The 13,099-nt window shown below is 38.4% G+C and overlaps 1 protein-coding gene and 1 non-coding gene across 2 annotated transcripts; both read right to left on the bottom strand.

Annotated features, from left to right (window-relative positions):
* Positions 1-4,678: 4,678 nt before the first annotated feature.
* Positions 4,679-5,953, bottom strand: LOC121781362 (uncharacterized mitochondrial protein AtMg00810-like). The gene is made up of 6 exons (XM_042179107.1): positions 5,816-5,953; positions 5,574-5,651; positions 5,337-5,481; positions 5,013-5,228; positions 4,851-4,916; positions 4,679-4,752 (listed from the first exon to the last, which is right to left on the bottom strand). Exons 1-6 carry the CDS (start codon positions 5,951-5,953, stop codon positions 4,679-4,681), a joined length of 717 nt encoding a protein of 238 aa, XP_042035041.1.
* A 4,886-nt stretch (positions 5,954-10,839) lies between these two features.
* Positions 10,840-10,911, bottom strand: TRNAG-UCC. Its single transcript has one exon. It is a non-coding gene; the product is annotated as a tRNA-Gly (tRNA).
* Positions 10,912-13,099: the final 2,188 nt, after the last annotated feature.

Below are 13,099 nucleotides of genomic sequence, written 5' to 3' on the forward strand. Positions count from 1 at the left end.
CCTATTTATAGGGTGGCTTGCCCTAATTTCTAGGGCTTTCTCTTCATGTGGAATGACAATTTTGCCCTTCTTTAGATAGGTGATTATTCCAAGCAAGTCCTTCCTTCTCGTGTCCAGTTCTGTAGCATCCATCCTGGCCAGTTTGCGTATTTTCTGCTCATACCGACCAGTTTGCACACTTTTCGCAGCTTTTTCACTCGAATTCCTTCTGAACCTTCCCTCCTGATTTAGTACTTCAACCTGCACACTTTAACAACTATTTTGCAGATATTATCCAATAAAGCACCTTATACTGACCAGTAACCAAGGCCTAGAATGCGACTTATCATCCCACATCGAAAGTGAAATATAAAACATTCAATGATATATATATAAAAGAGAAACAACCAAGAATGATTTTGTCCCACATCGAAAGTGAAACATAAAACATTTAAGGATGTCTCTATAAAAGAGAAACAACCAAGAATGATTTTGTCCCACATCGAAAGTGAAACATAAAACATTCAAGGATGCAGATGCAAAGAATGATTATGCCCTGATTTTCAATCCTAGCCTTCTCTCAGTCAAGAGTTTCGGATTCGAGAATGTGATCTCGTTTTAGTCCATAATAGTCTACATTTGTGTGTTCGTGTTGAAGATTTTTGTTTGTGTAGTTTTCCGGTTGGCCTTGGCCTTGTTGTGTCGAATAAAAATTGTGGTTTAATTTATTTATTCGAATGAATTCATTGCGATGTTATACTGTATTGTGTTCGATAAGAGTAAATGTCCATTTTGGTCCTAAACATATGACCAAAATACGAATTTGGTCCAAAACATTCACTTTTTGAAAAACAGGTCTATAACAAATGAAATCGTTGTTGGAGTGGTCCTTTTTTACGGTTCCGTCAAAAAACTAACGGTAATACCACTGTGCAATTAGCGTTGACCGTTAGTTTTTTGACGGAACCGTAAAAAAAGGACTACTTCGTCAACATTTTATTTGTTATAGGCCTGTTTTTCCAAATGTGAATGTTTTGGACAAAATTCGTATTTTGGTCATATGTTTAGGACCTAAAATGACCTTTACTCGTTCGATAATTTACAATAGTGGAATTATCTATCACAATACATCAGACAATTAACCACACTCATACAAATTTATAAAAGTAGTTTGATATTTTGATTTTGATTTATATATATTCTTTTATTAAGAATAAGGTTGCATTTTTGCAATTAAAATTATAGTGTAGGAAATATTATTTTACTGATAAAAAGTAAATAAAATAATAGGAGTATAAAAAGTGCTAAGAAGAGGCAAAATTCTAGATTTCTAGGTATGGATCGGTCTGGAAAATCCATTTTGAAATATGGGCCACTTTTTTTATTATGAATATGGGCGTTACACATTGTTAGAATCGGCAATTATTAAAATAACACAAAACAAACACTCCCTTTGGCTTTCGTTCCTTGTTAATAGAGGAATTTTATTTCATTACGGAGATTAAGAGTAGTTTGTTAAGTGTAAGGTGAATAAAGTATGAGAGAGAAGAGTACAATAGATGAAGAAAGAATAAAGTAAGGGATAATCACTTTTTGATAAAAATAGAAATGAGTCAATTATGTAGGATATTCTCAATTAACTTGGAACGGGAGTACAAAATAATAGATATTTGACGTGATTCAGTGATAGTATTAGGCATGATTTTATGATATCTATTTCTTAAATCTAAATCAATTCTAAATTAAAATATCCTAAAATGTTTTCCATGTAATATTAGTCATGATTTAGGCGTGATATTTATTTTCTAAATCTTGATCAAATCTTAAATAAAATCTTCATTTTTTCATATAATATCATACTTTTTTGCGTTAATCTTAATCAAATCACGATTATAATGATTTTATAAATAAATCTTCTAAATCTGCTCATATACTCCATTATTTTATTTAATTATCATTAAATCACGCCAATATCAATAATCATGTAACTAAATCACGCCTAATCATAAAATCACTCCTAATATTTTGTTTGAGTTTTGTGTTATTTTCTAGTTTTGCATAGCAACTTTAAAATTAGTATGTCAATTACTAAACTTTTGATTTATTCTCATTTTGCATCCGATTAAATTTCAGCTATGACATGTGGCTTGTTATTATAATCACATGTAATTTTTAGTGAAATTATTTGAAATTTTGAGAAAAACGAAGACACGTTTTTACAATAAATAGTGCAAAAATATTTTTACACGGCCTAATTCCCAGAAAAACATTGAACATATTAATTTGAAATTCACGAATGCATAAAAATACACCAAAATATAAGGTGATCTGCATCATTGCGCTCACCAAATTCGACTCTCATTATGTATACACCCTCGGGACAGGGACATGGAGGCGCCTTGAAGCCGGAGCTTCTGGTTTCAGATTTAATTTAGTTGGACGCTTGTTATGCAATGGCAACCTCCATTGGACAGGATATGATTCGAGTCGCATCAATTTGATTTGTGGTTTTGACTTTGAAACCGAATGTTTTAGCACCTTCTCTCTCATCCTCCTGCTGGAAATGGAAATGGGAAATTGTCTGTTTGAAGGACTACCTGTTTTATTCTTACTACTGGTGCAGCAACTATGCAATTGTTATCTGGATGATGAAAGAATACCAAGTTGATGAATCTTGGACCATAAAGTCCAAGATAAGTACTAATGGTATGGTTTCTATTTTAGTTGGCATTATATATCTGTTGAAGCAATTAAAATTTTTAAAGATGGTGACGTTTTTTATGTTGGTGGACAATACTACTCTATCCTACTACTCCAACAAGACAAGAATTCTTCAACACGTTGATATGTCTAAGGATGCAAATGTGAAGGGTTGTGCCCTGATTTTCAATCCTAGCCTTCTCTCACTCAAGAATTTTGGATTCGAGAATGTGATCTCATTTTAGTCCGTAACTTTAGTCTACATATATGTGTTCGTGTCGATGGTTTGTTTGTCTCTGTAGTTTTAAGTCTCTAAGGCTTCTATGTCGTTTATTGTCCGGGTTTGGCCTTGTTGTGTCGAATAGAAATCGTAGTTTAATTTATTCATTCGAATAAATTCATTGCGATAATTTTACAACATAGTTGTTCAATAGTTGAATTACCAGACTTCTAATTTCTATTATAGTCTTGTTTACATTTTATTACTGTTACTATTCTGCACATTTTATCATGGCCGGGCAATATGCTACTATACGACACACTCCTTCCGTCCCTCTATAGCACAGTCGTATTCCTTTTTGGGTTTTCCCACTATAGCTTAGTCGTTTTCTTTTTGGCAAAAAGCAACAACTTTTCATCTCTCTACCTTTTTCCTTTCCTACTTTATTATTCATTACTTAACTCATTTAACACAACTTTTTTAAATTTCGTGTCGAAAAGAAACGTCTCTGCAACAGATGGACGGAGGGATTATCATCGAGGGCATAGAGTTCTTCCGCCTGTCGCTCCGTATCATATGTAGAGGTTTTCTTCCTACTATGATCGCGTTTTCAAGCGAGGGAGACGAATCGGATTGTGATTCGAAGTAGTGTTTAGTGCTCAGCGATGAGCTCAATTCTTTGTGATCTGTTTTGCCGTGATTAATAAAGATCAGTCGACGTAAGTTCTTGAACCGAACCACATAATTCTTGTGCTCTTGGTTTGTACGTTAATTGTGTATCATATGTAGAGGTTTTCTTCCTACTATGATCGCGTTTTCAAGCGAGGGAGACGAATCGGATTGTGATTCGAAGTAGTGTTTAGTGCTCAGCGATGAGCTCAATTCTTTGTAATCTGTTTTGCCGTGATTAATAAAGATCAGTCGATGTAAGTTCTTGAACCGAACCACATAATTCTTGTGCTCTTGGTTTGTACGTGCTCTTGGTTTGTACGTTCTAATTGTTCGTCTATGTTTCATTCTCAATTCAATTTTCACACTAACTAAGAATAATATTTGGAAGTAGAGCCTCACAGGGGTCGAACTCGTGACCTCCAGGATGGTGCGGTATCCAACGCCCTTTACCGCTAGGCCAAGGGGCTTGGATCGCGGGGAAAGGATTGGTGAGAAAGTTATAAATGCAGCATTGCTGCGTTTAAAAATGGAAGAAGATATTTTGGAGAGTTTGAATCTATTTTCTTATTGATTGAATTGAGAGAATACAACTAGATACACCACCTTATATACTATCGCGATGGTGGTGTAGGTACAACGAGAACACACGATAACTACGTCATGTAACTAACTAACTAACTTGACTTCCTAACTAACAAACTACCAACTAACTACAGCTCAATGACAGCTGTATAAACGGCTTCCTTCGCGTGTGACGAGCTGAGCTTCACAAGCTAAGATGACTTCACGTCGTTGCATGGCTGTCTCGGCAGGGCTCTTCTCTAATACTCCCCTTCAAGATCGACTATAAACTGATTTGAAGTCCATCTTGAACAACAAATTACAGAACAAATTACGGAAGGGTCTTGTTGCCAAAGGCTTCGTAAAAATGTCTGCAAGTTGAAGATCATTTCGCACATGTAGGGGTTTGATCACTCCCTCGGCAAGCTTTTCTCTAACAGTGTGGCAGTCGATTTCAATATGTTTGGTGCGTTCGTGGAATACCGGATTTGAACTTATTTAAATTGCAGCTTGATTATCACAATAAAGAGGCACCGGTTGTTTTACTTATATGCCAAAGTCTTTGAGCAAAGCAAGAGCCATAGCTCTATACCACCTCACAACAAGCAAGAGCCATAGCTCTATACCACCTCACAACAAGCAAGAGCCATAGCTCTATACTCAGCCTCTGCGTAGGATCTGGACACAGTGTGTTGTTTCTTCAAGCGCTAGGATATACGTGAAGTCCCTAGAAACAAACAAAAGCCAGAGATGCTCCTCCTAGTGTCTGGGCAAGCTGCCCAATCTGCATCAGAAAAGATGCTTAAGGATAGATCAGATTTGGCCGAATAATAAAGTCCATGGCCAATGGTTCCCTTCAAATATCGTAGGACTCGTTCACCTGCAAGCATGTGGCCAGTGTGAGGTTTTGATAGGAATTGACTAAGCTTGTTAACAGCAAAAGTGATGTCAGGTCGAGTAATGCACAGATACACAAGTCGTCCTATCAATCTTCTGTAAGCTGTTGGATCAGTAAGAGGTTCCCCCTCATCTTGTTGTTGTTGTTTGCTTGAATCCATAGGTGTAGTAGAAGGTTTACAACCAAGTAGGCCAGCATCTGTGACAAGATCTAAAGCATACTTGTGCTGTGAAATGAATATACCACTCTTGTTCCTAGCAATTTCAATCCCCCAAATAATATTTGGGATTTCCTAGATCCTTAAACTGAAATGAGCTGCAAGGAACTCCTTAAATTCGGTAATAATTGTGGTGTCACTGCTAGCAACAAGAATGTCATCCATATAGATCACTACTCCAAAGAAACCACCATCTTTAGATCTCTTGAAGAAGTAGGAATGATCTGATGCTGACTGAGATAGACCAAATCCAGATAACACTTGAGAAAACTTCAAATACCACTGCCTAGAGGCCTGCTTTAATCCATAGAGTGACTTTTTCAAACGGCAAGTCTTCCAGATTCTGGAGCTGGTTGTTGGACTTCCAATCCAGGAGGCAATGTCATGTATATCTCCTCATCAAGCTTACCATATAAAAAGGCATTATGAATGTCTAAATGAGCAAGATGCCAACCGTTTACAGCAGCCAAGGCTAGTAGAATCTTAACTGTAGTGAGTTTAGCAACAGGTGAGAAGGTGTCATGAAAGTCCACCCCTGTTGTGTGAACCCTTTGGCAACCAACCGTGCCTTATATCTTTCCACCGTAGCATCTGCCTTGAATTTTATCTTGTAAACCCATTTGCAAGATATAGGAATCTTGCCCGGTGGTAAAGTAGTGATCAGCCATGTATCAGTTCTCACCAGAGCTTGCAGTTCCTCTTGCATGGCCAAAACCCACTCAGGGTGTTGTGCGGCTTGTTTATATGAGGTAGGCTCGGTGAGAATGGAAATGACTATGATGAATTTTGGTAAGGCTCAGAGAGTTTATCCAAAGAGAAATAGGAAGAGATAGGATATTTGGAAGATGAGACTACTGAATTGCAAATGTAGTCCGCAAGATGAAGAGGTGTTTTGATATTTCTTCAAGAGTTAGAATGGAGAGGTGCAATTTGAGAGGTGTTATGCTGAGGCTGAACAGTAGTCTGTGATGCAGTTTGAGAGGTATTATGCTGAGGCTGAACAATAGTGTGTGAAACCTCAGTGTGAGGTGAAGTGGTAGGATTGTGTTCAGGAAAATAGGATGGGGACTGATGTGATAATGGGAATTCAGATTCATGGAAAACCACATTTCTGCTGATGAAAATGTGATTAGTCTCCAAATCCATGACCTTGTATCCCTTATATCCAAAGGGATATCCAATGAATATACACTTTATAGCTCTTGGAGAAAATTTGTTTTTGCTTTTATCTAATGTTGAAGAAAAACAAAGGCAGCCAAATACTCTGAGATTGGAGTAGATTGTTGGTTTGTTGAATAAGATTTGAAAAGGTGGTGTGTTGTGTGGAAGAACAGAAGAAGGTAGTCTATTTGAGAAGGGTGAGAGAACAAATTTATGAGAAAGGATGCTGTGAGTATACACTCACCCCAGAATTCCAAAGAAAGATGAGATTGAAACAACAAACTTCTTGCAACATTCAAAAGATGTTGGTGTTTTCTCTCAACCCTCGCATTTTGCTGAGGTGTTTCTACACATGAATGTTGAGTGATAGTTCCATATTTTGAGAGTAAAGAAGTGAGGTTAAACTCAGGTGCATTGTCACTCCTTAAGATTTTGATTTTCTTAGAGAACTGAGTAAGCACAGTAGATAAAAACTGTGCGATGGAACTTCTGATTTTTAGAGAAAAGGAAAGTCCATACAAATCTAGAATAGTCATCCACTGTAGTGAGGAAGTATTTGTGTCCAGTGTGTGTGTGGGGGTGGAAAAAGGGCCCCAAACATCACAATGAATCATATCAAAGATAACAGATGAGCTGTATGTGGATATGGGAAAAGGCAGCTTTTTCTGTTTAGCTAGAGGGCATATTTGACAAGTGGATATATGTGTGTTTGATGTAGATAAAGTGTCTGATATCAACTTGAGTTTATTCAGAGATGGATGGCCCAAACGTTGGTGCCATATATCAAGGCTTACTACAGCATTTACAGAAGCCAAGTGAGTGAAAGAAGAATTTTCAAGAGTATTACTTGAAGTGTGTTTCAAATTGTGATCAACAGCAGATAATGAAGTTGGAAAGCTCAAATATGTATAGGTTTTCAACACGGTTACCCCTCCCAATCAGAGTCCCCTGTAAAGCTTCCTGAATTTGGAATTGATTGTGAGTAAGGATACAGTGCAGGAAGAGTTTTGGTGAGTGCACTTAATGAGATCAAATTGAAAGAGAATGAAAGGAACATATAGAGCAGAGGATAGGGTAATGAGAGGAGTCAATTTGATAGTACCTACGTGTGTGACAGGTGTTGTTTGGCCATTGGTAAGGTTCACATAAGCATTAGAGATTGGAGTTACAGATGAGAAAAGAGATTGATCATAGCATACATGATGAGTATCACCGGTATCTAAAATCCAAGTAGATGATCTGGCACGTGATGATTTAATGGAATCAACAGTAGATGAGAAGAGATTGTACCAGAAAAGGTATTAGGAGGTTGTGCTGCTGGCTCATATGTAGATGTAGGGTTTTTGAGTGTGCAATTGGCTCTGCAAGATGCTTACAAGTTGATACTGATCCATGCTAGGTAAGTTCATAGCAGTCAGAGGAGACATCTTCAAATCTGAACTGGATGAACTCTCTTCAACAAAATTCACTGATCTTGTGTTGTGTGGTTTTGAAATTCAGATCTACCACCAGAAAATCCAGATCCACCAGATCCAGTTGCATTGATGGGTTTGTTCTTCTCTCGGCCAAAACCAGGGGGAAATCATGCAAATAAAAGCATCTATCCACACCGTGGTTTGTTCTTCCACAGTGAGTGCATAGGAAATTGCTCAAACACCTGCCATAGTTTGAAGTAGCATTTGCAAACGGTTGCTCACTAGGGAACTGGAGGTGTGGATTGATTCCTTCAATATGTCGCTGCCTCATCCCTCTTGAATCACCAAGGCAAACACCTTTGAAAGTGAAGGCAAAGGAGTTATAGACAAATGTGAGATCTACTCTGTGAAAATTCAGGATTCAAACTAATTAAAATCTGCATGGTGCAGTCATTTTCCTGGTGTTGATGCCAACGCGCAGCACTTGTGACAAGTGCCATCTAGCACAAGTACACCACGAGATTGGCTGAGAATTTTTGAATTTCATCCCAAACGATCCTCAAATTTGTGAAATAACTGCTAACATCAGAATTTCCTTGTGAGAGAGACACGAGGTTGCTGCCTCAATTGATACAATCGAGCTGAATCTCCAATAGAGAAACGCTCCTTAAGATCTGACCAAATCTCATAGGCATCATCCAGGTACATGATGCTTGAGCATATTTGAGAAGAAACCGAGTTTCTCAGCCAAGCTATGGCCATGCTATTGCAGCTAATCCAAGGTTGATAGAGTAGATCCTCTCGGTTAGGCCAGGGAATAGATCCCATCACAAAGACTAACTTGTTCTTAGCAAGTAGAGCAATTGTGAACGATCGACTCCAAGTAGTGTAATTGGAGCCAATGAGCTGCCGTGGAACAAAAATAACACCAGGATTATCGCTTGGATGTAGGAATATGGACTAGATGTGTCTTCAGGTGGAGGTTGAGCACCACGACCACCGCGAGCATTCATTTTGATCGATTAAATTTGAGAGGTCAAGATGATAAGATGATAAGAGATAAATCAAAGAGACGTAGCGGAAGATATAAGCTCTGGTACCATGAGAAAGTTATAAATGCAGCATTGCTGCGTTTAAAATGGAAGAAGATATTTTGGAGAGTTGAATCTATTTTCTTATTGATTGAATTGAGAGAATACAACTAGATGCACCACCTTATATACTATCGCGATGGTGGTGTAGGTACAACGAGAACACACGATAACTATGTCATGTAACTAACTAACTAACTTGACTTCCTAACTAACAAACTACCGACTAACTACAGCTCAATGACAGCTGTATAAACGGCTTCTTTCGCGTGTGACGAGCTGAGCTTCACGAGCTAAGATGACTTCACGTCGTTGCATGGCTGTCTCGGCAAGGCTCTTCTCTAATTAATTGGAGAAGGCCGCGTTGGAGCTAACGCCAAGTTTAATATCATAAACAAGTTCGATGCTAGTTTTTCGTGATTCGTGCACCACACATAATCACACACCAACAACACTGAGCCAACAGATGGGGGCTACCAGCAGATGGGGGCTTAAAATTTGAAAATAAAAAATTAATTGGATTTTAAAAAGTAAAAAAAAAAAGAATAATTAGGACTCCTATGAGAAGAAACCCTAATTACCAATTCACAAAGCATACGCAGCTCTGCCGCAACTACCATTTCTTCTTCAATTTGTGATTCAATCCATCAATGGGGAGGCGTGATTACTCCACAAATCTACCATCAGAAACCACCATAAACATCCTCTCACGCCTCCCTCTCCGAAGCATTGCAATCAGCAAATGCGTTCTGCAAACCATGGCGCGATCTCCTCGGCTCTCTCGATTTCGCCAAATCTCTTTTTTCCGATCTCGAAACCCCTCCCGTCCTAGCTTGCTTGACGCCGTCGATATACTACAATGAGTTTGGCTCAACTTGCTGCACACTTTTCGAACTCGAAGAGGAAGTCCTAATCGAAGATGAAGAAGGCGAAGACCAAAATCAAAATCAAAATCAAAATCTCCAAGAATTCCCAAACTGAAGACGAAGATGAAGAAGAAGATGAAGTCGATACCGATTTCAAAATCCAATATTCCATGAACTCCACTACAATCGGCTCACAAATTTCTATACTCAGCTCGGAGAAGCCGGAGAATCAAATCCATATTCAATGGTAGGTATCGCAGCTAATGGATTGTTGCTTGTATACTCACAGTTTAAGGCATCCCTAACATCCCTCTTTTTATGTGGAATCCTCTCACTCGTCAATGCATCAACCTCTTCACCCCCAAACAATCCATTTCCTATAAATTTGAGTTGAGTTATGGATTCGGTGTGAGTCGAATTAGTGGGCAATATAAGGTCGTCTGCATCAATCGCGACGGATCTGCTCATCATGTGTACACCCTCAGAACGGGAGCATGGAGGCGCCTTGAAGCCGGCGCTGCTTCTGGTTTCGCATTCAATTTTGATGGATGCGTTGTGTGCAACGGAAACCTCCACTGGACCGTGTATGACACCACTCGGCCTTGTTGATATGCGGTTTTGATGTTGAAACAGAATGTTTTAGCATCTTCTCTCGTCCTCTTGCGGCCGTAGATGAGCGCCTTACTGTGGAGTTGAGTGTTTTGAGCGACTGTGTGTGTGTTTCTTACGCATTGGAGAATGAAATTGTCATCTGGTCAATGAAGGAATACGGAGTCGAGGAATCCTGGACCATAGAGCACAGGTTGAGCACTAATGGTGTTAATTTTGAAATGGGATGGAGTCTGTTTATCCTATCAGGGCACCCACAATGGGGCGCCCGATGGCACGCCCGATGGCTCCATTGTGGGTGTCCGGACGATGGCACGCCCTACGCCCACGCCCTAAGCTTCGGGCACGGAAGAAGCGCGGGACGATAGGCCATCGTCCACGCCATCGGGCACCATTGTGGGCTCAGCGGACGATAGGCACGGACGATGGCACGCATTTTACTTAAAAAAATGGGTTTGCCGGGGGTTGAACCCGGGTCTATTGCTTGGAAGGCAATAATCCAAACCGTTGGACTACAAACACTAGTTGAGATATCTGAAAACTAAATTGTTTTACACATTTATTAAGATGATAATGTTATAAAAAATGATAATTTATGATTAAAAAGTAGAATTCGGTTGAAACGAGAATTCGGTTAAACGAGAATGTTGTGTGATTGAAATGAAGGTTTTTTTTCCAATTTTTGTAGTTATTTAAATATTCAAATAAAAGAAGTGTGGGCACGTAACCGCCGTCGCTCAGTTTGCGTATTTTTTTTAATTCGTATTGTAATGTATTAATTTTTATAAATGAAATGAAGTTTTTTCCCAATTTTGTAGTTATTTTAATATTCAAATAAAAGAAAATGCATAGGGCGCGCCTTAGGGCGCCCCATTGCAGGTGGGAGGGTAGGAGGATTAAAAGGGATGACGTGGGCGGTGCATAGGGCGCGCCTTAGCGCGCCCCATTGCTTAATGCTCTCAAAGTTTTCAATGATGGCGACGTTTTGATGTGATGGTGCCGGAAGACTTTAACTACTACTTCAGACAGAGGCGTCTCATCCACTACTCCAGCAAGACAGGTACTATTGAACAACTCGGGTTGATTGATTTACAGCTCGATACGATGGGGTTACCCGGTATGGTTAAGGAAGATCTCCGTATGATCGAAGATGTGGATGTATGGAATCACCTCTCCTATGCCATGATTTTCACTCCTGTCATTCTCTCACTAAAGAGTTTTGGAATTGAGAATGTGATCTCGTCTAGCTCATAATGTTAGTCTACATTTGTGTTTTGTCGTTAGCTGGTCATGTTTGTCTCGAAGGTTTCTTTGCAGTGTGGTGTTTGGGTTTGGCCTTATCTGTGTCAACCCAACACGCACTATATGCCACCGTTAGATGGCGAATTGGTGTTGTTTGATACGATCATGAATAAAAATTGTTGATTAGTTGAGTATTCGACTATTACTTGATGCATTGATCTAGTGTTATATTCAAGTATGAATTCTGTCAGGGGCGTTTTTTTGTTAATCTTTCTTGTATTTTTTTTTATACTACTACTGTACTAAAATACTTGTTTTACTCTTTTTACATATAAATGAATATAATCATTTACTATTATTTATGTTTCTTTGTTTTACTTTTGTTTGAATACAATCATTTACAGTATTATTTATGTTTCTACATGATATCTAACTATGCTCATATTTGAAATTATATTATTATATATACTTATGATGTATTTTGTTTTTATTTTAAATAGTGAAAACTCTTTCTATACTGAAATAAATTCTCAATTATATATATTTAAGAACCTCTATTCTAATAGTGAAAAAGTTTCAAGCAATAACACTAAAAATAATCTGTTTTTTAAATACAATGAAATTACTCATTATGAGTAAGGACTCAAATACAATGACTAGTTAGTACACATAAAATTAATCTGTTTTTTAGCGGAAGTTTCTCTGATTATGAGTAAGGACTCAGACTCGAATTTATGGGCCAGGACGCTAGTTGTTTGGTAGATATCGGTCCAAGTTGGTGAATCATATGTCGGCATGTTGTGTTGTGATATCGATTAAAGGTGGTGAAAAACCAAGGCGTGTGATGAATTTTAACCATCCGATCCGTCCATTGAGAGATTGTGGATTCATTGAATAAAAAAGAGGACGCGTATTGTTTAAGGCGAGTTGTGATTTCTAAGCTACTTATTTCGACGACGTATTCAAGCATGAAAATGTAATTTACGACACAAAGTTTGATTACTTTAGTAGGGTTTATGCGGACGACGACGAAGGAGGAAGCAACGAAAAGGACGTCACCAAAGTCAGAAAATAATAGAAATATTACGAATTTCGGTTTCTGGATCTGGCTGTGAACAATTAATTAACCGTACTAACAAATTAAGATCGGATTATAAATAATTAGCATCCTCCACAATCCATCATCCATTTTGAAGTCTAATTTATACTCTGTTCACTTCACAAAAGTCTAATTTATACTGTTCACTTCACAAGGCTTGGCAATTTTAAAATATAAAAGGATTTAAAAAGTAATAAATAAATAGAGATGAGTAGAAACCCTAATATTCCTTCCATTTCCTCTTCAAACAGTGATTCACTCCAAATCCGTCTCCACCAATGGGGCGGCGTGAATTCTTCAAAAATCTACCATCGGAACTCACCACTGACATCCTCTCACGCCTCCCTCTCCGAAGCATCGCAATCAGCA

This window comes from Salvia splendens, chromosome 20 (genome assembly GCF_004379255.2).
Source record: "Salvia splendens isolate huo1 chromosome 20, SspV2, whole genome shotgun sequence".
In the NCBI taxonomy this organism is placed as follows: Eukaryota; Viridiplantae; Streptophyta; class Magnoliopsida; order Lamiales; family Lamiaceae; genus Salvia; species Salvia splendens.